The sequence below is a fragment of the Arachis ipaensis genome, chromosome B08 (genome assembly GCF_000816755.2).
Source record: "Arachis ipaensis cultivar K30076 chromosome B08, Araip1.1, whole genome shotgun sequence".
NCBI lineage: Eukaryota > Viridiplantae > Streptophyta > Magnoliopsida > Fabales > Fabaceae > Arachis > Arachis ipaensis.
In genome coordinates, this window is record NC_029792.2 from 119,662,647 (window position 1) to 119,690,529 (window position 27,883).

General features: G+C 34.2%; 2 protein-coding genes and 1 long non-coding RNA gene across 9 annotated transcripts; 2 read left to right on the top strand and 1 right to left on the bottom strand.

Annotated features, from left to right (window-relative positions):
- Window positions 2,514-4,522, bottom strand: LOC110266068. Its single transcript, XR_002352970.1, has 2 exons — window positions 4,262-4,522; window positions 2,514-3,476 (listed from the first exon to the last, which is right to left on the bottom strand). It is a non-coding gene; the product is annotated as an uncharacterized LOC110266068 (long non-coding RNA).
- Window positions 5,013-12,806, top strand: LOC107613055 (carotenoid 9,10(9',10')-cleavage dioxygenase 1). 5 transcript variants are annotated; one of them, XM_021109863.1, is made up of 15 exons: window positions 5,013-5,391; window positions 6,754-6,824; window positions 6,964-7,017; window positions 7,359-7,470; window positions 8,215-8,314; window positions 8,662-8,724; window positions 8,990-9,100; window positions 9,182-9,366; window positions 9,826-9,964; window positions 10,232-10,349; window positions 10,458-10,559; window positions 10,771-11,022; window positions 11,390-11,501; window positions 12,433-12,505; window positions 12,666-12,806. In XM_021109863.1, exons 1-14 carry the CDS (start codon window positions 5,179-5,181, stop codon window positions 12,454-12,456), a joined length of 1,656 nt encoding a protein of 551 aa, XP_020965522.1. In that variant the 5' UTR covers window positions 5,013-5,178; the 3' UTR covers window positions 12,457-12,505; window positions 12,666-12,806. The 5 variants fall into 5 exon arrangements, with proteins under 5 accessions (XP_020965522.1, XP_020965521.1, XP_020965523.1 ...); XM_021109862.1 differs by having other exon boundaries at window positions 12,433-12,803; XM_021109864.1 differs by having other exon boundaries at window positions 9,182-9,327; window positions 12,433-12,803.
- On the top strand, window positions 15,841-20,006 carry LOC107614426 (sec-independent protein translocase protein TatB). Of its 3 annotated transcripts, XR_002352971.1 has the most exons (9): window positions 15,841-16,076; window positions 16,241-16,307; window positions 16,406-16,527; window positions 17,097-17,232; window positions 17,344-17,423; window positions 17,508-17,706; window positions 18,250-18,363; window positions 19,561-19,755; window positions 19,837-20,006. XR_002352971.1 is itself a non-coding variant. In XM_021109865.1 (8 exons), the coding sequence occupies exons 2-7, from the start codon at window positions 16,247-16,249 to the stop codon at window positions 18,348-18,350; spliced, it is 699 nt and encodes a 232-aa protein (XP_020965524.1). In that variant the 5' UTR covers window positions 15,841-16,076; window positions 16,241-16,246; the 3' UTR covers window positions 18,351-18,363; window positions 19,837-20,006. The 3 variants fall into 3 exon arrangements, 2 of the variants coding, with proteins under 2 accessions (XP_020965524.1, XP_016172124.1); XM_021109865.1 differs by lacking the exon at window positions 19,561-19,755; XM_016316638.2 differs by lacking the exons at window positions 19,561-19,755; window positions 19,837-20,006 and having other exon boundaries at window positions 18,250-18,686.

Consider the following 27,883-nt stretch of genomic DNA (forward strand, 5'->3'; position numbering starts at 1 on the left):
GTAAGCATGCAAGAAATTAAATGAAAAGCAATTAAAGTGAAAATAATGAAAATTAAATGGCAAGAAGAACTATTGGCTAAGCATAGAAATTGAGATCACCATCCTTGTCTAACAACCATATATTGACAATTATAAGGGGCCAACCCATCAAGTCTACTTCTATGCTTGAAGTATGTCAAATAGTCTTGATTAACATCAACCATAAGTCCCAACCTAGCCATTAATTAGCTTAATAGTAGGTTAGTGTCAATGGACATCGAATTGATCAACAATGGACCTAAATCACCAATCCAATTAGACCCAATGACTCAAGGTCACTCAATTCCTTTATTCTAGGCCAAGAGTATAGAAAACTACTCCATAACTAGTGAAAATATTTTATCAAACACCTAGAGTGCAATAAATGTAAACATCATAAATTATAAGAATTAATGAAAATCATAACTAACACAAACAAGAAATCAACAATAGCAACTAAGATAAACATAAAAAGCCATGGAAATATAAAATTGCATTAAAAGAAAATTGAAATTGACAAGAGAGTTTATAAACTAAAATTGGCAACATCGAGGCATTAACAAGAAAAACTAAGAGGATTAAGATAATAGAACAAGAAATAGTAAAGGAAACTAAATCAAAACAACAATTAAAACTTGGATCTAAGAAAATTTGACCTAAACTATCCTAAATTCTAGAGAGAAGAGAGAGCTTCTCTCTCTAGAATTCTAACCTAAAACATGGTGAAAAACTAAACTATGACTACTTGGTTCATTTCCCTTCAATCCTTGGGTTCGATAGCATCAAAATGGAGTTGGATTTGGGCCTCCATGAGCTTAGAAATCGCCCCCAATGTATTGCCTTTAATGAGGTCACGCGACCAGTGTCACGCGTACGCGTGGGTGATGCGTGCGTGTCGCTTGGTAAAATTCCTTCTCACACGTACGCGTGGATGACGCGTGCGCGTGGCCTTGAATCCACCAAATCCTCATTTTTTCATGAATTCTCCACTTTGCATGCTTTTTCTTCACTTCTTCCATCCAATCATTGCCTTATGACCCTGAAATCATTCAATAAACATATCAAGGTATCGAATGGAATTAAAGTGAATTAAAATTAGCAATTTAAAGGGCTAAAAAGCATGTTTTTAACTCTTAAGCACAAATTAAGGAGAATTACAAAATCATACTATTTCATTGAATAAATGTGAGATAAGTTGATAAAATCTCCTAAATTCAACACAAGATAAATCACAAAATTGGGGTTTATCACGCGGCTATTGCATATATGAATGGTCGGTCTGAAAATTATGTTCATGCATGGTTGACAATGGAATCTTACAATAAAACATATGAGTTTTATATCAACCTGGTCAGAGGAGAAGTGATGTGGGACAAGTCAGAATACTCTCACTGCTTACCGCTGACAAGACCAAAATCTTGTGGGAGACCAAAGCTCTATGCAAGAAAGAATGATGCACGAGGCCCCTGTTGGAGGCAGTCAAGAGAGAAAATCTACAAAATTAAAGAGGTAATATGGCAAGTTCACTTAGTGGAACTTGTGGCGATGTTGGTCTCACTACAAAGGGCATGAACATAATTTTGTGCGAAGTTGCAAAAAAGCTAAGGGCAGAGGAGGCTGCAGCAGCTGCAGAACAAGCTGATGATGAAGCTGGTGAAGAAGCCTCCATAAAATGCTCAAGTTGATGATTAAGTTGGTGATGAAGCTGGTGCCTAACAAGGTACTGCTGTAGAAGGTGCTGCTATTCAATGTGTTGTTGCTCAAGGTGGTGCTAAAGTAATCTATGTTACTAAAATTATTTACAAGTCACAATTTGAATAATTTTATTGAGTATTATGATCAACTATTACTATTAATGTTGTAAATATTAGCATTGTAGTTGATTCTAGTTGTTATGATCGACAGTTGTCCAAGCGAAAGATAATTAGACAAAACAAACTTCTAATTGTTAGGCCATCTGTTGATGCAGTCAGTTCTCTAAAGTCAAATATTGGTGCTGTTGATGTGGTTTCAAGGGAAATAATGGAAGGAGCAAGTGTAGGAATATTTGAAAAGATGGTGCTTTGTTGAAGTTTATTCCAACAACTAGATTTAAGGCACCAAGAAAGAAATCCTAATGATGTCATGAAGACTTTAGTTGTTACTTTATGATAGTAAGAATAATTTAGTGTTATTGCTTTAGTTGTTGCTTTTGATTTGCATTGTGATGGATTAAGTCTGAACTTGCATTTTGTTAGTGTTTGTTCATGGTGATATAGCCTTAGTTATAAACTTTTGGCCTAGTTTATATTTTGTATTTTGCATTATGCTGTTGCATATTGACACTATTTTGTACTTTTGTTAAGACAATACCATTGTCATGGTTATTGTAATTATAATGATATATTACCAGTTGGTCTAGTTAAAGGTGTATATTTATTAGCTTTATTTTGTCATTACATTATCCTTCATCCAGGATAATGAGATACAAAGTTTAGAAAAACTTAACTTCATTTATTTATAATCATAAATCATTACATAATGATCATGGACACACTCACACTCTAGCTATTTTTTAACTAAAAACCAAAACAACCAAACACCAAACATAAGCATCTTCAATGTGCTAATACTACTCTCTAAAGATTCCATTCTCCAGTTGAGTTCATTAAAAATTTCTTGTGCAACCTGAACCACACCTTGTTTTTCGTATCCATCGGTCCAACAAAAGAAATTACACTGAATTTCAAACTATAATAATACAAAAAGAAATATTGAATTCCATCAAATATAGCATTTTACCTCATAGTTGGGACACCCATAAAAAGGTCTTCCTAAATTCTCTGGCGTTGCTAAGTACTTAATCATAGTACGCAACCTACAATTGCATAATACAACGTTCTTACCCCTGGTTCGAATCCCCCGGTTACTGTAATTTTTCCCACTGGAGTTGTTCTTACTTGAGCTTCCTTGACTTTTATCATCATCGCCCATCATGCCTCGCCCAAAGAACAACTTTTCAGAGCTTCACAAGATGAACAATAGCAACGAGGAGGAGAGGAGTGAGATGAAGAACAAAGACGAACAACAACAACAACAACAACAACAAGGAGGAGAGGAGTGGAGACAAAGAACATGAACAACAGTAACGAGGAGGAGAAGAGTGGAGACGAAGAACAAAGCTGAATACAAAGAACAAAGATGAACATTTGGGAGTTAGGGTTTTATAAGTGTGAATAGATCAATTTGGGTGTTTTAATCAAATTTGGGATACTAATTTGAGTTGAACTGATTGTGTGTCCACATCAGCGTACAATTAAGTGTACACCTCAGCGCTAATTTAAAGCGAGTTGGAAATCTCCCTCTCTATATATATATTCGATAATCTTGTCATTCCATACTTCGCATATATTATTTGTAATGTTGTCGACCTTCGGATGGTGGCTAAAATAAGCCTTTGTCTATGCACCCAGGTAACCCTGCAAGATAGTCATAAGCATCTTTGATCACATTTTTTATCAACTCCATTGAATACTTAAAAGTCCCTCGTTGTTGTGCTTCTTGCAGCCTTCCACACAAATTTTTTAGTTTGTTGTCTTTATAATGCTTGATAAAATTATTCCATATATGAAAAATACAATTTCTACAATGAGCCTTTGGCATAATCTCCTTCAGAGCTATAACCAATCCCCGAAACATTCCTAGTAGTAATAACAATTAGTAGAATCAATTACAAAATGCATCAAATAACTAAAAAAATTGAGAATGCACATCACAAGTAGATTAATTTTTGTATTCTGCTGCTTTTTCTCACACATTTCATTAATCTTTTTATCGCCTTTAAGAACATGCAATACAGACTCCAGATTAAGTACACTAGTATCATACTAATACATCTCTTTATAGCTAACATACCCTAACTCCTTAAACATCTGTTCAAAATCTCTAAAGTTCACATAATTTTATATCTAATGAAGGAAGTGTATGCACTTTTTCATTCATGTAATACATTTTTCTATTAGAATTTCTTTCAAACCAAACACCATGGTGAAAAACCAGAACAATCTCATATGACATCTACATGCAAAAATAGAAACACAAAAAGAAACTAAAATTAAAAATTTAATCTTTTCACTAATGTCAACAATTACAAGACTAATTTACATAATTAAAACTACCATAACATGACAAATTTGGGAGCACACAGAATTTAAAAATAAAAAAATACACAAAGTTTTGAGAAAAGAGAACCACGCTGACTCACCTCTGCGTTTGGGTCTCTGTTAGTAGCTCTGTCGACCTTTTATAGTGCTGTCAACAACGCTTCACTTCATAGCTTCATCGCCTCATTTTGGAGAAAAATGTACCCGCTGGTAAAGATTCACAGTAATCTTATGTGAGAAGTAAGAGTTGTTTTAGACTTCTGAAAACACTTGATGGAGAAAAGGGTCAAATGCCTTTTGAGTCACATCCTTCATCTCCTCACAATGCAATGTCGTTTTGATGATTATTAGGCTGAGACTTAGTTGTCTCAAACTAATTGTTACTATCTATCTCAGCCAAGTATAGTCTAACTTTAAAGTAGGAGTGTTCACGGTTCAGTTTTTTCATAAACTGAACTAAAATTACACTAAATTATTTTAAATTGTTTAGAAATTGAACCAAACTACTTTGTTAAATAAAAAATTGATTTTAAATCAGTTTATAATACAGTGCACCAGTTTAGTTAAGTCTAACGTGACATGTCAACAAAATTTGTTAAGTCTTGTTGAAAATATTAACAAAAGAGTTTATATGTCTAACGAAATTGAATTTTTGAGATTGATTTATTATTTTCTAATTGATAAGATGCAAATTGTCCAAAATAAAAATAGATAGGAGTTTAGTTTTGTCCTAAAAGTCTAAATATAATAAAGATGATTTTTTCAAACAAATTTTTTCGTTTATTTTATTATTTATCAGTTTTATCGTGACCTCTAAAATCGAGAATTCCTATCTAATAAATTCATTTTTTTTAACCTCAACTAAAATGAGTGGCGATTGGTGAATTCTCCTATGAATGTCAGTATGTACAGACACTCAACAAAACAAGAACTCCACCATATATTTATGTTAGTTCCAGAATAAGAAGGGGGAAGAAGAGAGAGAGAGAGAGAGAGAGAGAGAGAGGATCAGATAAGCATGGAGGAAGAGAAGAAGAGGAACGGGATAGTTTCGGTTGAACCAAAACCGAGCAATAGTTTCACGTCAAAAGTGATAGACTTGTTGGAGAAGCTTCTAGTGAAGTTGATGTATGACACTTCACTCCCACATCACTACCTCACTGGTAATTTCGCACCTCTTCCCGATGAAACCCCTCCGACTAAGGATCTTCCACTCACCGGCCACCTCCCGGTTAGTTACTATCAAGATTATCATATGATTATTCTTTCTTGCAATTTTTGAATAATTAGTGCCAGTAACTCTTTTTTTTTTTTTTGTTTTTAATTTGTACAGCGTAGCTTAACAGTCTTGTGTGTTTGTGTTTCATATGTTGGTTTGGTTTGGTTGTGGAAACCAAAGCTATATGAAGAAAGGAAAGGGATTTATATCTATGATGAACAAAATGATTAAAAAAATGCTATGTTAACACCAGCCACTAAATCGGCCACCAATAATTTGTGTATAAATACATGTGTTGTTTTACATATTTTCAATATGTATTTTACATTTTAATTATGAGTGGTTGATTTGGTGGCTGATTTTCTTTGTATGCCTAGTATGGTTGAATAATTATTTTAATTTTTTTTTTAAAAAAGACGTAGGAAGAATTGGATAAACAAAAGGTTTGGATTTAATATTTTTTCTCTTGTTTTGTAAACTTTCCTGCGTAAGTCTTCCAAAGCTAAATAGATAATAGAAGTTGTTGACCTCTGCAATAATGGTTGTTGAAAACATCAAAACATTTCTGTTTATTTATTTATTATTTTATCCTAGCTTGTAACTTTTTGTAAAGGATTTGGATCCAGTTAACTAAAATAAATAAATATAGGATTTGGATCTTGCCATGTTATGAGGGAAGATATATACATAAGTAGCTTCCTGGGAATTTTAAGAGGGACTCCAATGTATTTAATGAGTGTGTCTCTATGGCATATTATAGAAATCAGTGCAATAACTGAATTGTTTTAATGATAAACTTTCAGTATTTTTCGCTGTGTAGTTAGTTTTTGTCAATTGATTTTACTGAGCATGTTATGCTATGTTCTTAGGACTATTTATACAGGACTTGGTGCTTAGTAGTTAATAAGCATTGAAGCTGCCACTTTCTCATAGTAAACTGGCTGAATTATTGGAAATCATCATCTTATGACATTATTCAACTATTAAGTGCAACTGAAGAAAGTTTCATATATTCACGCTGATAGATAATTGAAAGCCAAAAATGAGAAATCCATATAACCTTGAGGAGGAGGAAAATACTATGCATTAATTGTTAATGTTGACGTAGGTCTATTCCAATGTTAGTCATTTGAACTACAGTCCTTCAATTATTGTAGCATCTTTTGCCTCAGTTCAAATTCATAGACCTTCTTGTGCTTTACTAGCCATGATTAAAATAGTTCTTTTATGTTTTTGGGTTTTCTGCTTTTCTGCCCTTGAAAACTGGTTACTATTTCTATTTTCTGATTGCTGAAGTAAAATGTCTATAATCAGTACCTTTTCTTGTATCAACTGCTGTTACTCATTTCTTACTATTTGTAAGTCTTTTTGTAGGATTGCTTGAATGGTGAGTTTGTCAGGGTTGGACCTAATCCGAAGTTTTCTCCTGTGGCCGGATATCACTGGTAATTTTGTTCTTTGTTTTTCATCCGTTTTAGCTTCAACTTATTGATTTTCCATTAGCAATATTTATTTTTATGGGAAGATTTAGTTTTAAACTGGAGGTGTCTCAGCTTATCTGGATTGAAATGTGTTTATTCTTAGCACTGCTTATACAATATACCCTCCTCTCTCGTTTTGCAGGTTTGATGGAGATGGGTATGTAATTTGCTTCCTTCATACAAACTTACATTTCTTTCAAGTGTCTTCAAGAATAATATTTCATGTAAATAGAGTGGTGATATTTGATCCTAGATCTGCAAGGATGAATGCTCTGTTTGGTGGATATTATTATTATTATTGAAATAAATGCGAAATATTGTGGCTGAAAAACTTAATAAGTATAAAACCATTTGTGTGCCTTTTGAGCTGTTGGTAGAGGCAGATGAATTGTTTTATACCTTAGCAAGCTCAAGTCAAAATCTTGTAAACTCTTTTTTTTCTCTGATTATATTACACTATGGCCCTCCAATGTTGTTCTACATATCATTGAATTTCAGAATGATTCATGGTTTGCGTATCAAAGATGGAAAAGCAACATATGTTTCTCGTTTTGTGAAAACTTCTCGTCTTAAACAGGAAGAGTACTTTGGAGGCGCCAAATTTATGAAGGTATGATACCATGTGCACTAGCCTTGTTGTCATTGTTTTCTTTTTTTTTTCATTATTACTTTTACTATTTTATTTAAATATTTTCTTTTTTAGTCTGTCTCTGCATGCACTTCTTCCTGAGTTGCATGCTTGATTAAGTGAGTGACTGCTTTAGTGGGCAGACATGAATGCCCGCATGCCGCATGGGATTAGTTGTATTATTTGTAGTTCTTAATTAAGTATGACCAGTGGGGCCTCATTGCAAACATTTCCTATTTCAAATCTGTTCTTGATGGTTATTTTGCTTTAATATTTATCTAATTCACTCTTTGATTGAATCAATTGTGCTTCTGATACTGTCAGTTGTCAATATCTTTCACTTTTGTGATATTGCTTCCCCTAGAACCTATCAACTTCTTTCTCATTTAAATATGAGCATACGAAAGTTCAGTTCAGTCAAACTATATGCTTCCAATTGTTTACTACTTTTTCTCGATCCTTTTTTGACTGTATGAGGAGGATCCCTCTAAAGTGAGGATCTCTCTTTAGGGGATAAAGTGAAGGATTTCACCCTATTGTTTAAGAATAGAAGTTATTTTACTTTATTGCTTCAATGGTAAAACTTCTTATTTTACCTTCAAAAGTGAAATCCTCACTTTAGAGGATCCAAATTTGTATTAAAGGTGCAAAGGTCAAGTCTTCCATTCAACTTCTAAAATCCATTCTACAAGAAAGTGCTAAATACTCTTAAATGTCATATTTCAGATTGGAGATCTCAAGGGTCTGTTTGGACTGTTGATGGTTAACATGCAAATGTTGAGAGCTAAATTGAAAGTACTTGATTTGTCTTTTGGGAATGGAACAGGTAAATTGTGCTATCTATCTTGTTCTGTCCAATTCAGACCATGATTTTAATGTATTTTGGACGTGAACATTACGTGCTTGCTACATCATGCATGGACATCTATTCAATATCGGTACTTTACGAAATACTGTAAACTTCTAACCGATCTTTCAAATTTCAAGATAGCTCTTAATTCTTTTCTAGAATGACCAGATAGTGCATTATCCTTTGGTCAGCCTTGATGGTTTCTGATAAATGTGCTTTGTTAAGTTTTCTTTTTTTGTTTTGTATTTCTTCATTTTCTTTTCTTATAAACCATGACTGGAAGATCTGAAACTAACTTGTAATCATACTCTAATGTATACCAGCCAATACAGCTCTTATATATCATCACGGAAAGCTTCTAGCACTCTCAGAAGCTGATAAACCCTGTAAGTACAGCTATTATATGTTTTAGGCTTATGAAGACTATGCACCTCTTGATTTTATCTTAACTGTCACTATATGGATTCAACAAAGGTTTTGAGAAAACCCTTAAGTTTTCAGCCATCCTTCAGCCATGATCATCTAAGCAATTATTTTTTCCTTCATGGAGAAAGACACTGAACTTCGATTAATGACTTTGTTGTACCTGAGGATTCAAATAGTTATCGTTATNAATAAACACCTTGACATGGTCCTTTTGAACTTATGCAGATGCTATTAAAGTTTTTGAAGATGGTGATTTGCAGACACTTGGTTTGTTAGATTATGACAAGAGATTGGGCCATTCTTTCACAGCTCATCCAAAAGTTGACCCATTTACTGGTGAAGCCATCTTCAATTAAGTTGAATGATTTGGGGGAATAATTATTCCAATTTCCAACTAAATGAATATCCTGTTTGCAGGCGAGATGTTCACATTTGGCTATTCACATACACCACCATATATTACGTACAGAGTTATTTCAAAGGATGGTTTTATGCATGATCCTGTACCCATAACAATAGCAGAGCCTATCATGATGCATGACTTTGCCATCACAGAAAATTATGCAATATTTATGGATCTTCCTCTGTATTTTAGGCCAAAGGTATTTCGAGTGTTTCTATTCATATATTCTGAAAAAGGGAAAAACAAGAATTAGTTAATTATAGTTCAACTATGCCAAGCATGGTATTTAGATTCTCAAATGAGTCTTATTTATGATTATTATAATTATAAGGATAAAAAACTTTTTGCTTTTCTAATTTCAACATTGTGATAGACTAGGAAAAATGGCAAGCCTAAAAAAAATTTGCACTGTTTGTTCCTGACATGGTCATAGAGCAACCGAAGTTGTTGTGGTCAATCTTCTGCTCCCATACTTAATTAGATTATAATTTTGCACTGCAAAAGTGATCCCATGATTTAAAAAGATTTTTCTATGAGAGAAAACCTATTTGAGATAAAAGCTATTTCAATGTTTACACCCAATAGTTTTAGCTTTTGAATAAACTCTCTTTAATTTTACTGTTACACTGAACATACCATATCAAAATCCATTTTTCAGGAAATGGTAAAGAATAAGACATTGATATTCACATTTGATTCGACCAAGAAAGCTCGATTTGGGGTCCTACCTCGGTATGCTAAGGATGAGAAGCATATTAGGTGGTTCGAGCTTCCAAACTGCTTCATATTCCACAATGGTATGTTTATATTTTCTGCTTCTACTTAATATATGATAATGATAAACATTCTGCAATTATGATTCAGTAAAAATTCAATGATCATAAAGGTAAATTCTCTGCTAACAATTTAAGTGATGAGTCCATTATGATGGGTTATGGGGATGAACAATATACAAGTAAAGGATGTGAAACCAACTTGTTATCTGTGCTTTCATTTCATTGATTGGCTGGTTGATTTCAACCTTTTTGACAACCTTATGTTTCTTTTATTCTTTTAAAAACCAGCTAATGCATGGGAGGAGGAGGATGAGGTTGTTTTGATCACATGCCGCCTTAAGAATCCAGATCTGGACATGGTCAGCGGAACTGTCAAGGAAAAGCTTGAAAATTTCTCAAATGAACTGTAAATAGACTTCTTTTCTTCACCCTGTTATTATTGGAATCAAATTTACTTAAACTTTTTATTTATTGTATATAACTTTATTAACTATATATTGACAATTTTTTTAAGGTATGAAATGCGATTTAACATGAAATCTGGCGAAGCTTCTCAAAAGAAACTATCTGCATCTGCTGTTGATTTTCCCAGGGTGAATGAAAGCTACACTGGCAGGTAAGATACCAAAGTTTTGACCATTTTATTTCTTCTTGGTCGTCATTCTATTCGGTTAAGGGTTTACGGTTTTGTGGACACATTCTTTGTGCTTCTTGGACAATGTTTATAATAGTTCTGCGATATATGGTTTTCAAATTATGTTCTAAGATAACTAAGTTTATGTTTGTTTTGCCTCTCCTGTGTTTATTATTTTCTTTGTCAAAATCAGGAAGCAACGATATGTATATGGAACCACATTAGACAGCATTGCAAAAGTTACTGGAATTATTAAATTTGATTTGCATGCCGAACCGGACTCTGGGAAAACAAAGCTTGAAGTCGGAGGAAATGTTCAGGGTCTCTACGACTTGGGACCCGGGAGGTTTGGTTCCGAGGCTGTTTTTGTCCCACGTATCCCTGGGACAACTTCTGAAGAAGACGATGGATACTTGATCTGTTTTGTACATGATGAGAATACTGGGTATGACTTTTCCATTGACATTTCAAATAATTACTTATGCAGTTTTTTTTTTTCTTTTAATGTGAATGAATTATATGAGAATCTGTGATCCTGTGTATGTCGAGCTTGTTGCAAACTTTTTACAAAGCTTGTTCCAAGCTCGGATAAAAAAGGAGGGTTCTCTTGAGCCTTTGATAGTCAATGTAAAACTTTGAATCTCTATGAATTGTAAAACTGCTACAGTAATGGCCATTATGGCTACTATGACTAGTCGTCACAAATCGCTCATCTCTTATATACTTACTCTGAGATGGCTTTCTCTTAGTCTCCTCTATCGAAAGAATAAAAACCTAATTGCCCGAATTTAAATTAAATTACAACGCTGCAGAAAATCGTTCGTGCATGTCATCGATGCTAAAACAATGTCAGCAGATCCTGTTGCTGTTGTTGAGCTGCCGCATAGAGTTCCTTATGGTTTCCACGCCTTCTTTGTGACAGAGGTTAGTGTTACTCACTTCATATTACTTTTTTTTTTTTTTTGAATTTCGTTTCTCTCTCTTCCCCACTGCACGTAGTGTTCATTTAGGTATTCTATAGGATATTACATTGTCTCTCAAATTATGGGCTTATCTGATATGAACTAATTAATATGAAGATCAGTCAAACCTACTGGTTCAGTCACAGAAATGCCTGTGACTGAAGTCATAGCTCCAAGTTAGTGAGAAGTCCTAAATTATGCTTGACATTGATTAATATAATTTATGCCCCTATATGATTAATCTAATCTGGTAATCATTTCCTTTGTACCTCCATATAGCTTTACCAAACTACCTGGGTACTTCAACAATAACAGGCCGAAAGGAGTTAGTTACCTTGTTGCTTAATGCTTAGCTTTTTCTAAAGCATTATGTTGTATGTGGGAGACTGAGAGTTAGGAAGAAAGGGAAAAGGAAGCATAAGGACTGAGAAGAATTGAGTTTAAGTTTTCTTATTTGTAAAATAATTTAATAAGCTCGTAATTTACTTTGTGATCCTGTGAGACTCCCCAGTTTAGGGGAGCTTTGAAATAGGGTGGTAGAGGGAAATTTGGAGACATGATAAAATTCCCATGTCTTTTTCCCTTCTAAAAAGGATGGTATAAAGGTGAAAGCTAAGGAACTATGAAATACAGCTAAAACCTATATAACGGCGTGTGGTTTACAGGATGTTTTTACATTATTAAGAATTTAATACTAGAAACATATTATTGGAAATGTACATTTTTTTTCAATGTAAAAGTTCATAGGAATGTGAAAGAAGGGAAGGGTTTGAAGAGTAAAATAGAGTTTATTGAACTTTTCCCTTCCCTTCCTTTCCTTCCGAGCGATCCGAACCTTTGTATGCATGATTAGTTCATGATGCTAACTCTTCATTTCATGGATCTATGTGCAGGACCAACTGCAAGAACAGGCGTAACTTTGATTAGTGTTGACAGCTTCACTATGTGCTATCTCATAATATATAGGCATGTATCTGCTATACTATGTATCCAGTGTTATGTTGAAACAACTTATTTTATACCAGTACACTATCATAAATAAATTAATAAAGAAATTATCCATCTTGACACAACTTTTGTATCTTCTTGAGCAGAAATTAGTGAAAATGTGAATATCTTATTTCAGCTCAAGTAGGTAAAGAAGTAAGCGGGCGTATATGAGGTACCAAAAAATGTGTGTGAATATTCACCTCATCCTCATGAAATGTATAGAAAAATTATGTATGTCAATGAACATGTATGAAATATATTTTATTAGTTGTTCTGCTGTTGAGACTGGAGTGAGGGAGGGACCAATTCATTGAGTATTTCTCAACTTCCAGAGTAAAGATTTATTAAGCCCCCGTGTCAAAAATTAAAAAGATTTATTAAGTCCTATGATGCATGAACACGGACGATGTTCGTGAATTTTAAAATCTTATAAGACATAGAAGTATATATACATATAAAATATAAAGTATTTTTTAAATAAATCGTAATGATATTTTAATATTTTATTGATATCAAAATATAAATTAAATCTTTAATTATTTTTAATATCTTATTTTAATTATATCAAGTATTTAAAATATTTTTATTTAAATAAATAATAATATATATTATATCTAAATTTATTTTAAAAATATATGTTAAGAATAAGACTTGACACGTTAACACATGATGATATTTAGGTGTGTCCAAGCGTGTTCAGAAAATTTTTTTTATTTTTTATTAAGACACTGTTTGACATAACAGACACATTTATCGGACAAATGTCGTGTTCGAAATGTGTCTGATACACGGATACAGTAATTCAGCAAAGTGTCTATCTGTATTTCATATATTAAGTCCAAACTTTATCTCTCTCTTTTCTTTTTTTTTCCATCATTTTAAAAAAAAAATTTTGTTCAAAATATCTTCTAAAACTCTAATTCACAAAGATGGCCCGTGGGACAATAAAAATTGCAATACATTGCATAACTTCCTTTTTGAATGACCCAAAGTAGTTGCAACAAAATTTTGGTGACATTTTAGGTCTTCGACCAAATTTTATTCTCAGACATTCTTAGTTATTGCTTCCGTAACATGGATAGGTCACTTTACTGGTTCAGGAAAACTCGTTTTGTGAGTAGGGATGATAATGGGTTTTTATGGTGCGGGAGAAGCTCTCCTGGTCCTATTTAGTAAAACATCTTCTGTTTCATTTTCACTCCATCTTTGTCACAATTTTACAGGTTTTCATTTATTTTTTTAGCAAGAGTGACAGATATCCGTAGATATTTATGGATAATTAGAGATTATTTAAGTTTTAAATTTTTGTTAAGAATAATTAACACAACTATAATAAAATTTTATATAATTCAACCAAATATATCAAATCAAAATAAATTTAACATAATAACACTCATAAAATTTTCAACATATAAATTAAAATAAAATAAATTAGTTAGTTACTTATATAATTTGAGTTTAATTTTGATGCACTGACATTGTAAAATATTTTATACAGTTGTGCAATTACAACTGTTCTCTTAGATGACCATTCACACGATTAATGTAAAAGATAATTATTTTTGCTAATATGACATTATGTGATTTGATGCACTTATAAAACGATTTTACACGTTAGTGCATCAAACCGTGACCGGACCAAATCGGACCGGTCGAACCGGTCAAACCATGAACTAGCAATAATTAACGGTCCGGCTAATAATGTGAAACCGTTAATAAAAAACCGCTAACAAACTGTTGAACCGGCCGAAAACCAGTCGGTCAGACCGGAACCGAAACCGACGGTTTGGATGAAACTGTGTCATTTTGGTTCCCGCACGGATGACCTCCCTTCCCTTTGCCTTCAGTCTTCATTCCAAACACCTAACCTAATAGCTTCTCCCCAAATCAAAAGAGGAAGTTGAAACAGGAAACCCTAGCTTCCTCCACCGCCGCAAGGACTGCCGCCGTCCGTCGCGCCCAGGCACTACCATCGTCGTCTGGTCGTCCGTGCTTCTTCCTCCTTCAAGAATCGCAGCTTCTTCTTCCTCGAGCTCGGTGCGTTAGTCCCTGGTATTCATCTGCTCCGTCGCGCTCCAGCCGCCGTCCATCGCGCGCTCAGGCACCATCGTCTTCGTCTAGTCGCCACAGGTTCTTCCAACCCACCACCGTTTTCTGAGTCGTGTTCGTTGCCTGGCCTCTGTCTCCGTCACGATTCTGCCCATCTTCTCAGACTTCTCAGAAGAAAAACCCTTCTCCATTCCAATTTCCTTCCTTCGAGTTCAGAGAGAAGAAGCTTAACAAAGAAAAAAAACCCTAGGCTTCGAAGGTCAGTTCATTGCTAACTTCTTCTGCGTTTTTTATTTATGCCATGTTCAATGATTATTTGATTATTGATTATTTAAATGTTTCGTGCTTTAATTTTTTATTGAATGATTATTTGATTGCTAATGAGCTCTAGTTCTGTTGTGTTGCTATTTTTGTGTTATATTTGGAAGACATTTTAAATTTTGTTAGACTATATTTATTTATTATTTTATTATTAAACGGTTTTTTTGATTAGACCACAATTAAAACGGTTAGACCAATAAATTAATAAATCAATAATTAAAATGGTTCAATGACCGGTCTAGTTTTCAGAACCTTGGGTGTGTTCAAATGTATGAATTTGAGTTTAAAATTTTAATTTTTAGACCACAAAGTGTTGTTTTTCTACTAAGAGTGTTAATTTTTTTAGGTTAAAATTGTTAATTTTTTTTTTGGTGACTAAATAGAAAAAAAAAAGAAAAAAAAAACAGACAAAACCAAATTAATTGGCTAGGGTCATATCTAAATCTATTAGATGTTGAAGCTCACTCCATGGTTGGCTCCAATTCTAGAATGAAGCCTGCTAAGAATTTCAGAATAACCCTCAGGAAACATTGTCATCCACGCCTCATTAACTATAGCTCTATCCAATCTTTTAGCCAAGTCCCTGCCAGCCTGAACTGCTCTATACCAAGTATATCTCCTACCAGTCACTTTAAGATCAAAGAGCTCACAGTCATCCAGAGTAGTAGCTAATAGACTAGCTCTGTGAGAAGAAAAATAAGCACCTGTACTCTCATCTGGTGCCACAATCTCATTAAAATCACCAACGGCCATCCATGGTCTATTATGGTCTGAATTAATAGAACGCAAATGATCCCAAATCGTACATCTTAATGAGACAATGCAGTGTAGCTATAATGTTTACCTAGCACCTTAATCACTATAGCATCCTTATAAGGTTCTGCCAAGCAATTCTTAGCTTCTTGGGTAAACGTGTTAAAATTGTTAATTTTGAGTTAATAATAATTAGGTGCACTTTTGGAAAATTATTTGATACTCGTGGGAATATCAGGGTCTACACAACATTGGAATCTTCATTCCCGGGCATACTATGCAAGATTTCTGTGAAAGTTAATCCACCTATCACCAAACATTTGCCCATCACTTATCTTTTCCAAATTTCTTCAAAACACATCTCTCCCATCACTGCTGCTACCCCCTTTGCCTCTGCCTCTCTCGTATGTATCGTCAACCGTAGGTAATAATATTAAATCTGTCATGAAATGGTAACCAATGAAATGGAGATAGTTCAATGTTAATCATAAATGCTGTTTATTATGTTTGGTTTTTCGGATATGCAAATTATGATTTTAGTTTACAGAGATTTAATTTAATTAATCTTTGACTTTGAAAATTTGACAGTAACAAATGCTGGGACTCTCATATGGAGAAATACTTCTGTTGATTGGAGTCACTGCTGCTGTAATTGGTTGGTTCATGCTGCTGGTCTTATTTTCTCTTTACTGTATGATGATTTTGATTGTAGGAATTTGAAAATTGTTTCTCTGACAAATTGATGTGTAATAGGCCCAAAAGATTTGCCAATCATAGCCAGAACAGCTGGGAGGCTAGCTGGTCGCGCTGTTGGATATGTACAATTGGCTCGCGGCCAATTTGACAGCGTTATGCAGCAAACCCAAGCTCGCCAGGTACTCCTCATGAGGTTACCAAACTCTCTGAGTGAAAACTCGTAAACTCTTATGGGCATATACGTTTAGGTCCGATATCAAGTTTACAATTTTACAAGTAAAACTCTGACACATTTGCTAGTTGAGTTTTATAATTCATGTTTACCTAAACTCTACAAGTTTAGATGTATGGAGTTTGGTCACATCGACTCCCCTTTCTCCAACCTAGAGCTATAACTAGCATTTACTAGATTTGTTAGGTCACATATGCGCTACATTTGGTTTCTCACAATAATCTGGAGAAAGTTAAACCAGTGGAGGAGGTAATTTCAGAACCAGAATAATAATAAAAAAGAGGGAAAATAAAAAGAAAGAAAGAAAGAAAGAAAAATCTGTCCCTTAAGTGTAGATGGGGATCGTGATTTCATGCTTGATATTTACTTTGAATTTCTTAATAATACAAGAGTAGTGCAAAAGTTAGGCACATATTTACATTGTATTGAAGAATTTGAGTAATCATCCCACAGCTTGGTAATGGCATTCAATGAGCAAAAACTAAATTCTATTGTATTCACCTGTTTTGTCGTTAGGTTCACAAGGAACTGCAGGACACAATGGCACAGCTCGATGCTATTCGTCATGAAATTAGAAGTATATCACTCATAAATCCCGGCCCTATGACCCGCAGGCTTGTGGATAATCCTGACCAGACATCTATTCCAAATGGTATAGTTTTTTTTGAATTTTTCTGTTTTGGATTGTAGTTTAGTATTCTAAAATTGTACTGATTTGCTAAAATTCTGCGCAATCTTGTTATCTTCTGTCGTCGATGATTAGGCACCAAAAAAGCCGAAGACGTTGGAGAGAATAAGTCCATACCCCCTGCTACCACTAACTCAACACCCACTGTTATCAAGGTTATATTGAACACAAATAGAACTTGAAATAAATTATATGCCGCTTCAGGAAAATGTGCTTACATGGTATCTAATATTTTCCAGGATTCACCTTTGTTGGCCTCATCAAATTCATGCAACATGCAAAGTCAAGCAACGACATATGCCCGATTGGCAGAGTCTGCTATCATCAAGAACAGTTTAGCTGCAAGTAGTACTGAACCCCAGAAGATTAAACCTGAACTGCAGCATACTGTCTTGCCAATTTCCGCTGAAAGCGCTGGACTCTTACCAAATCGTAGCGGTAACTTTTAGTTGTTGCTAGATTTTGTTAGTTTGTTTCTATGGTTAGCTAAAATATTTATAGTTTGTGCATAATGTATTGGGGGTTGTCTGATGAATATCTCATCCTATCCATGTTAGATCACGTACATATATGCGTATGTGTTCAGGCACTGGAGTGGATACTTTCAAGAGTATACAATCAGTGGTGAAAATACACGCTTGACATGGTCAAGTGGATTTTCTAATTGATAAAATCTTGACGGTTTATCCGTAAAGTCGTACATTTGGTTGGAGCCTAAACTGATGAACTTGTAAGAGTTTACAAGTTAACTTGAGAGTTTAATAACTTTGTGTGGACCATTTGGGGATGCATTGAATGCCTTTTAGTTCATTGTCTCATTGTTTGTTATTTGTCAATGATTTGAGTGGCTAATGATTGCTCTTTACCCCAATTAATTTTTTTTCGTTCATTTTTCTTTAATTATTATTATCAAGGTGGACTTTCATGTGTAGTTTTGTTATAGAATGATATCTGAAACAAACTTTTTGGTTGTATTGGCAGCTGATGTGAAAGGATCCGACATAGTTCTAGAAGCAATCGTGGAGGCAGAAGTAGCTCACAATGCCAAGGAATTCTTTTCACAACCCCAAAATCAAACATGATTGATATCATATGGTAATGTTACATTTCACCTTTCTAATATATTCAACAATAATTGTTTGTATCTTCAACAATAGTTTTGTTCTTTGTAGCATTTGTAATTGATTTACTTGTAAATAAAAAATCGTATGTAATCCAGTAGATTTCATATACCAACATGAGGTAGATCAGGTTGATCGAGTGACACGCTAGTGTTTCTTTTTTTGGGTTTTGTTTTTCTCCCGGTGGCTTCAATTAGGAATGGAAAAAATTTGTGTTAGCAGAGATAGTTGGTCTCAAGTAGGATTAGTCGGCTTCCTGACATTTGGTTTGCATTATTATTTTAAATTTTTTCATCATTTTGTGAAGGGAAAAAAAAAAGGTTGAAATCGATGGTGTTGATTCTTTGCATTCTTATTGTAGTTGTCCCTTCGATTATTTCTTAATGCACAACCACCAATGGAGTAGACAACGAGTAAGATGAACAAGAATATAACATTGATTATAGTTTACTATCTTCCAATCTTTCTTAAGATCTTCTATTAATCCAACCTTACAAGATTCACAATTGTAGCATAGAATATTTGGATCATTACTCCAAGCATCACAGTCAGAATTGCTCTAAGTTGTATTAGTTGCCTTGATCCAAACATTAGAACCTACATTCATCCAATGACTTACAACATGACTAAAAAATGACAATCCGGTGTACAAGTATCCTGCGTTAACGTAGGATACGGGAAATGACTGCATTCAAAAGGTATAATGTATGTAGTCTAACCTGGTAATTATATTGGTAGTTGTTTTTACGGTTTGAATTCGTGACTTTAAGGTCACACGGAGATAACTTAATTGTTGTTCCAGTTCCAGGTTTTCCTTTAACTTACAACATGACAAAAAAAAAGTTTCAAAATTAGTTAAATAGAGTTAATATTCAAAATGGCCCATGAAATTTAAAGATAGACTCAATTTGACCCCTAAAATTTTAATTGACTCAATTTGAACCCCCCAAATTTGAATAAGTGACTCACGTTAGCCTTTCTGTTAATCTCCGTTAACGGCACGCTTATCTAGAACGTTAAGTGACACGCAGAGTTGATAGGTGGCCTTATTAAACGTTAATGACATAGGAAAAAATTTTTTAGACTCAATTTAGCTCCCCTTTTAATGAATATAAAACCCTAGCAAGTGTCAAATTCCCAAATTGATAACGTTGTTTGGGTGTTGGAGAAGATGATGAGGAGTACCAGCCAATGTTCTGGAAGCTGCAACAGATCTCATTCACATGGAAGTTTGGATAGGAATCCAAATCGAGCTAGATCTGGAAAGGTTCCACACTGGTGCGGTTGTGGAATGCGTCCCGTTCTTCGTTGGTCTGGAACAGAAGTAAATCCAGAAAGACCATTTTTTGGATGTCCAAATTATAATGTGAGTTCTGAATTGCTTCCTTCTTGAATGTACATCTTTTTGTAATACATGTATAATTTATTGTGGTTCTTGTTGTGATAGACCTCTGGAAATAGATGGTGTGGACTTTTTGTGTCGACAAATGTCGTGGAAGAAGACATGACTGGCAGACGTGAAAATGAAAATAGCATTGAGTATTGGAAGATGAACGTGGGTTGGAAGATTAGTGCAATAGAAGCTGAAATTAGGATTTTAAAAGTATGGAATAGTATTTTGAGTTTTTTTTATTGTTTTGTTTGTAGTTATAGCCATTGGCTATGCCTTGGGTGTAGGAAAGTGATGAATAAAATTGAATTAATGTCACTACAATTATGTTTTTTTCAATACAAATCTGTTTTGTAAATTGTAAGTTTTGACTAAACCTACAAATTCAGTAAGGATATTACAAATAGGTATAATTATGTAAATTAAAAGTTGTGACTAAACCTGTAAAAATAAAATGGTAAGAATAAACAAAAGATTGATTACAAATCTGCAAATATTAATAATAAACTAATTTGTAATTTATCTACTAAATATCTAAATTGTAAAATAAGTTATAATAATAAACCTTGAATCTGATATCATAGGTCAACCATGGTCATGCCAATGACCATTGTCATCATTATAGTCACAAAACAAAAGGGCTATTTAAAAGGTTTCAAAACAAAGCCCTATACAAGACATAATAAAAGGCATAAACAACCATTGATGTAAATTTTAGTTACAAAACAGCCACAAAATAACCTCAAAACACACACTTTGGATTGCATTTATCAATTCATCCACAAAAGACATAATTTAAAGTCTATTTCTTCCTTGGTGCTTTGAAGCCCGGAGTGGGGACAAAATTCATAAATTCAGTAAACTTTGACGCTGTCCTAGAATTAGCTCCTTGCATTGGTTGCTCTTCTTTTATGCGACAGCTTATCCTGTAGCTTTTATTTCTTTTGAATTTTATTTGCCTCCCCTCTTAAATGGTAAAGTCCCTCACAGCTTCCATAAATTCTTGTTTAGTGTTAAATTTTATTCCAATTTGGAGTGAGTTTGGGTTTGGGTTTGGGTTTGATGTTGGTGGTGGTGGATTTGGTTGAGGTGGGCTTGGGTTTAGATAAGTTGTGCTTGGCTGGTGGATTAGGTTGGGCCTGAGTTGGTGATTTGGGTTGGGTCTGGGTTGGTGACTCGGGTTGGGCCTGAGCTGGTGGATCTTCTTGGTCCTGGACTAGTACTTCAGGTTGGGTCTGGACTGCTGGTTCTTCATTGGACTTTGTAGTTGAGACATCATTTGAGCTTCCTGTTGGATTTTGTATGGTGATAGGTGCATCCTTGTCTTCTTCAGGAGTAATGGGAATAAACTCTATTAACTCAGCTACTTCATTATCATGAGGTTGGGAAATTCCATGCTCAAAATATAAGTGGACTCTTCCTTGGTTCATTCTTGCAAGATAGCACATCTCTAACAATTCTTTGTCATGTGAAAGTGCTCTCAGTCCATTCTTTAAAGGTCTCCTAGGAATAAGCCACTAATATTCAACAATATCAGCATAACCGAGCTCCTTGTAGTAATCCTTTAGTGAAAATACATCCAATCTATCTTCATCTAGTCCAGTTAATTCACCCGTATTATCCGTTTCGTAAACTACACTGCCATCATTCTTTGTAACAAAGCTGCCTCCGTGATGATAGACAATAGTTATCAAATCACCCATCTACAAATATAATTCAAACAATTAACAAATTAACTTCAACATCCAAGGCCTTTCATATCATGCATCAGATGATTCTACATTAACATGCCAATCAATATTTTTTCAGAACAGAAAATATAAAAATTCCTATATAAAATTTATCCGTATAACAACAGCTACACAATTTTTTGTTGTCCATAATTAACAGCTCCGCATTATCACATTGACAAGCATAATCCATTTATTCATTCATGATTTTCTCATTTTATATTTTCAAAAAAAAAAAAACTCAGCTATTGAATCGTTTAGAAGAGTTGAAGTAAAATGCTAACAATAAAACTAAACATCTCAAATTGAAACAAGTTGAATTTGTACTCTTTATGTACTTTATAGTACATAATTCCAACACTAAGTGCGAGTACTCATAACTCTCCACTAATTGCTAGCATGTTTAGTATAAATATGTTAGAAACAAATGATTCAACTCTAATTTAGATGTCCTTTCTTCTCTGTAACAGTTAACACAGTTAACGTTAATCATAATCAGTCTTTTAAAAGAAAAAAACCCTAACAGAAAAGGATCAATAACTAAAACTATCTTCTTTCACAGTGGACTCAATCTATTTGAGTATCAAATAGAGTACAAATTAATGGCTTGTAAACTCCAATCAAGAGAAGACAGAAAACATAACATTGAACCCAAACATAGAATGCGCAGCTTTTTCTTTCTCGTGCTAGCAAACGAGAACGCGTGCGACAAGCTACACTAGCAGCGACATTGATCTTCCACAGTATGGTGCATGAGAGAGAATGAAGAAGAAGAGTTTCCCTGTTTTGAGTGGTTTGATCATTGGTGTTGTTGAATTTTAACCTCAGAATGGAAAACGCTGTCGTTTGAAAAGAGATTACCCACCAAAGAGAAAACGACTTAATAAGCCCACCTGTCAAGCCCACGTGTCACTTAATGTTCCAGGTAAGCGTGCCATTAACGAAGATTAACAAAAGGGCTAACGTGAGTCACTTATTCAAATTTGGGGTACAAATTGAGTCAATTAAAATTTCGGGGGTCAAATTGAGTCTGCATCCAAATTTCAGGGGCCATTTTGAGTATTAACTCTAGTTAAATAGCAATGTTCAACCTGTAATGACATATATCCAAGAAAAAAAATAAACTTAAATATTAGAAAAAAAGAAATCTTATATTAAAACATTTAAAAATAACATATCCAATAAAAATAGTCGTAATATATAAATTGAGTCAACAATTTAAATTTAAATTAATGTAAAACGAATTTAATCAAATACCAATATTAGAACTAAATTACTTAAATAATATTTAATTTATTCTAATCCTTAGACACGTATAGATTATAGTCATTCTCGTAACGACAACCAACTGATTGTAAGTTTGGACATTTAGAATTTGTGCAAATTCAGACCATCCTCTTGTTAAATAAGCTTCATCATTCACTATCCATACAATACGGCAAGGTATAGAATTGCCACACCAAGAAACTAAACTAACCCTTATTCCCCTCAATGGCATTGCATTGATACAAAAAAAGGCCGGTAATTTCTGAAAAAAATCACAATATGTTATAAAATTATTTTAATAATAAAAAATTTAAAATAAGAAAATTTAAATATATTACCAATCATTGAAATTGCATATCCGAGTTTGACACAAATTTAGCAAAACTGAACTTAAATTGAGGGAATTCAATCTCATTATGTGCTCCACTTCGAAGATCTCCGGACAGACATAGAAAGCATGGAGAGGATGGAACTTGAACTTGGCCTACAAAGCTCCATGAAAATAATTTCTCAATAAAAAATCGAGTTCCTCCCAAGAAAACTAATCAATTTTACCCACATTCCATTAGGTTGGTCATAATATGTGAGTAGATCCAACCATTCTTCGGTAAAATAGAGTTTATTGCCTCTTCTTTGGACACTTACATCCATGTAGTTAGAACCCGAATCAGTGAATACAACTCGATGAAGTATTTCATGGATGTGATGCATTGTAAACGATTGCGGTAAAAGACAATCGCACTGGAACATTAGACGAAAAGAATAAGTTGGAGTAAGAACAATTATTAAATTATCAAAAGAATAATATAATAAAATGAGTATATAAAAACTACTATACAAAATTATAAATTGTACCTTAAAAGGATCAACTTCGATGAAAAACGAAGAATACATTCTATGAAGTAGTAAAAGAAGAATAATAAATTTAAAGAAAATGAGTTGGCTCTCAGATCTAGTCTCATGTACCACAAAAAACTTTATATATAGGCTTTATTTAAAAAAATAAATATGTAAATTGAAAATTCAAACCATCATCTTGTTAAATAAGCTTCATTATCGGTTATTCATGCAATAAGACAATGTATAGAATTGCCACACTGAGAAACTAAACTGATCCTTATTCCCCCTCAATGGCATTGCAATGATGCAAAAGAAGGCCGGTAATTTCTGAAAAAAAATCACAATATGTTATAAAATTATTTTAATAACGAAAAACTTAAAATAAGAAAATTTAAATATATTATCAATCGTTGAAATTGCATATCCACTTCGAAGATCTCCGGACAAATGTAGAAAGCATGGAGGGGATAGAACTTGAACTTGGCGTACAAAGTTCCGTGGAAACAATTCCTCAATAAAAAATCGATCTCCTCTCAAGAAAACTAATTTTACCCATATTCTATTAGGTTGGTCATAATATGTGAGTAGATCCAATCATCCTTCGTTAAAATAGAGTTTCTTGCCTCTTCTTTGGACGCTTACATCCATGTAGTTAGAATCCGAATCAGTGAATACAACTCGATGAGGTATTTCATGGATGTGATGCATTGTAAACGATTGCGGCAAAAGACAATTGCACTGGAATATTAGACAAAAAGAATAAGTTGGAGTAAGAACAATCATTAAATTATCAAAAGAATAACATAATAAAATGAGTATATAAAAGAAATACTATACAAAATTATAAATTGTACCTTAAAAGGATCGACTTCGATGAAAAACGAAGAATACATTCTATGAAGTAGTAAAAGAAGAATAATAAATTTAAAAAAATTGAGTTGACTCTCAGATCTAACTTACATCCATGTAGTTAGAACCCGAATCAGTGAATACAACTCGATGAAGTATTTCATGGATGTGATGCATTGTAAACGATTGCGGTAAAAGACAATCGCACTGGAACATTAGACGAAAAGAATAAGTTGGAGTAAGAACAATTATTAAATTATCAAAAGAATAATATAATAAAATGAGTATATAAAAACTACTATACAAAATTATAAATTGTACCTTAAAAGGATCAACTTCGATGAAAAACGAAGAATACATTCTATGAAGTAGTAAAAGAAGAATAATAAATTTAAAGAAAATGAGTTGGCTCTCAGATCTAGTCTCATGTACCACAAAAAACTTTATATATAGGCTTTATTTAAAAAAATAAATATGTAAATTCATTATTAGTAATAAGATAATTTTTTATTATTTACGTTAGTTGTACATCATATATTTGTTCAGTTAAAATTATATGATTTTATCATATCATATCATGATTAGAATCATTATTTTTTTTTATGAATAGAGTAACTGGGGCCAACTTCATATCATTAACATACCATATTATTATTATTATTATTATCAACATAAATGGATCACCATTAAGGTAACAACTTGCCATTAATAAAATCATTTGATAATGAATAAGAATTAGAATTCTATCAATATAATTAAAATTAATATAATTAAAAATATTTTTGATTGATAATTAATTTAATAATATATAATTTTATCATATCATATCATTATTAGAATCATTGTTTTTTTTCATAAATAGAGTAACCGGGCCAACTTCGTATCATTATCATACCATATCATTATCATTATCATTATCATTATCATTATCATTATCATTATCATAAATGGATCACCATTAAGGTAACAACTTGCCATTAATAAAATCATTGGATAATGAATAAGAATTAGAATTGTATCAATATAATTAAAATGATTAAAAATATTTTCGAGTGATAATTAGTTTAATAATGCATTAAATATTGATTTTATATAATTATAACAAAAATATCTTCTAAAACTCTAATTCACAAAGATGGCCCGTGGGACAATAAAAATTGCAATACATTGCATAACTTCCTTTTTGAATGAAACCCAAAGTAGTTGCAACGAAATTTTAGTGGGCATTTTAGGTCTTCAACCAAATTTTATTCTCATAGACATTCTCAGTTATTGCTTCCGTAACATGGATAGGTCACTTTACTGGTTCAGGAAAAGTCACTTTACTGGTTCAGGAAAACTCGTTTGTGAGTAGGGATGATAATGGGTTTTTATGGCGCGGGAGAAGCTCTCCTGTTCCTGTTTAGTAAAATGTCTTCTATTTCATTTTCGGGCACGGATTCGGTGTGCCGAAATTCTTTGGCACACCAGTGCACATGATGTTTATGTTTGGCTGATCGGTGCGCCATTTGAGGTTGGCCGTCGGATCTCTCTGCTTTTTCAATCCAATGGTAGAGATTACTCTTTCTCTCTCCTCCTATAATTGGTTAGTGGTTTAGGTGTGTCAGAGGGGTTAGTTTGCAAATCTCACTTTGTAGCTGGTTATTTTTGTTACAATAAAAAATTATTTGGGTTTATGTAGAATTAGTTTATCATGTTTTAAGAACTAAATTAATGGTTGTTAGTGATTCTGTTTAACGCTAAATCAGACATGATAGAGGAGGGCTGGGAGGGAAGGAAAAGCACCGTGGACGTCGTTTGACGCATACAAGATAAGCTGCGATGGATACGTATCCGTCACTGACCCGTCAATGGAGTAATGGAGTTGCAGGAAGCTTTCTCCCGCGGAGTCACACTGCAGAGCTGCCTGCTCTCTGAAGTGCGGCCTCTGTCGCGACTCGTTGGTTCGGAGGATGAAGATCTGCATAGTGTCCTCGCCGGAGCTGGATTCGATCACCGTCGAATAACAATGAGTGATGTTTCGGATAGATGCATGGCTTTGCCGGAGACGTCCAACAAGAAAGGATCGAAGCGGCGCGGGGATGGTGGGCGAGAGGATGACGAAGGAGAGGCCGATGGTGTTACGGGTCGGGCGGGTTAGGTTAGAACACAGTTGGTTGAACTTGGGTCAATCGTGATGGGCCTCTGGACTAATTTTTTTCCTTGAGATGCACATTTTTTCTGAAACCAATGCTGGGCTCAAGTGTTGGGCTATTAAAAGTGTTGTTAAAACTAGATAAATGGTCTAGTATGGTCCTTTTCACTGCACGAGTTGGTGCGGTGTCGAAAGAGGCAAAGAAAGGAAACGGTGAAGGGGGTGAAGAGGTGCGGTCTTTGTCGCCAGACAGGGCATAATCGAGTTTCCTGCCACTTAAATCCCAACAGCAGAATGAACACACAAGAGGGTGCATCATACTTTGGTGGTGAGGGCGAAGGTGAAACTGGCACAAGGGAGGACTCGTCTGAGGAGGATGAGGTAAGACTTTGGCAACAAATTTGTTTAGTCGTCCTTTTCAATTAATGTATTGACTGTTCATCGATTCGTAGTTCATGGCTAACTGAATGTATCGTTGTAGTTGGCATGGGACGATGCATCGGACGTTGCCTTGGACGAGGGTTATGATTCACAGGGCACAATTTGGTAACCATTCATTATTTTTAGTGCGCTCACAGCTCAATCCAGTGGGAACGTGGGTCTTCAAATTAGGCAAAGGTTTGGTGATGCAACAGGTGTTTTAGTTTCTTAGAAGATCATGCGTGATGTTCTATGTTTGGACAAACAATGGGTAGTTATAGAAAACTGTTTTGGACTGTTATACTTCCAATTTGACCATATCCAGGCCGCTATATGACTTTATTTTGTAACGCTCTATATTTAAATTGGAAATTATTCTAGAGCATCCATGGTGCTGTATGAATTGAAATTGCAAATTAGTGTAGAGAGCATCCATGGTGCTGTGTGAATTGGAATTGTAAAGTAATCTAAGGAACACTGATATTTTGAAAAGTTCTTAGTTACACCGGTCATAAGATTGTATCATGTACAAAAAGATTTAAGTCTAGCAGTTGCAACACATCAACAATCAGAGCACAAAAATAGTTGTTGCCAAATCAGAAAAGGCAATCCAAAATAACATGGTCAGCTAGTTCATCAACCCAGTTGGATTCATTCAAAATCAACAAATTGGACCAACAGCTCCACGTCCGGGTTGGTCCTGGAGATCTCAAAGACGGCCAGATTCTCCACAGTTACGTTGCACTTGCGCAAGAAATCAGCCCACCCTCCGCCGATGGTGCCACAATTGCGGCTTCTATTGCCCCTGTATCTGGCGTAGTCCGCCCGGACGGAAATCTCCCCCGCTCTCAGAGTGACCATGACA

Excerpts from the sequence above, each read along its gene's own strand:
- LOC107613055 (XM_021109863.1), top strand. The coding sequence starts at position 5,179 with ATGGAGGAAGAGAAGAAGAGGAACGGGATAGTTTCGGTTGAACCAAAA. Across the intron at positions 9,965-10,231 it reads CTGCTTCATATTCCACAATG|CTAATGCATGGGAGGAGGAG; the intron begins GTATGTTTATAT and ends TTTAAAAACCAG. Across the intron at positions 10,350-10,457 it reads GAAAATTTCTCAAATGAACT|GTATGAAATGCGATTTAACA; the intron begins GTAAATAGACTT and ends AATTTTTTTAAG.
- LOC107614426 (XM_021109865.1), top strand. The coding sequence starts at position 16,247 with ATGCTGGGACTCTCATATGGAGAAATACTTCTGTTGATTGGAGTCACT. Across the intron at positions 16,308-16,405 it reads AGTCACTGCTGCTGTAATTG|GCCCAAAAGATTTGCCAATC; the intron begins GTTGGTTCATGC and ends GATGTGTAATAG. Across the intron at positions 17,707-18,249 it reads ACTCTTACCAAATCGTAGCG|CTGATGTGAAAGGATCCGAC; the intron begins GTAACTTTTAGT and ends TTGTATTGGCAG.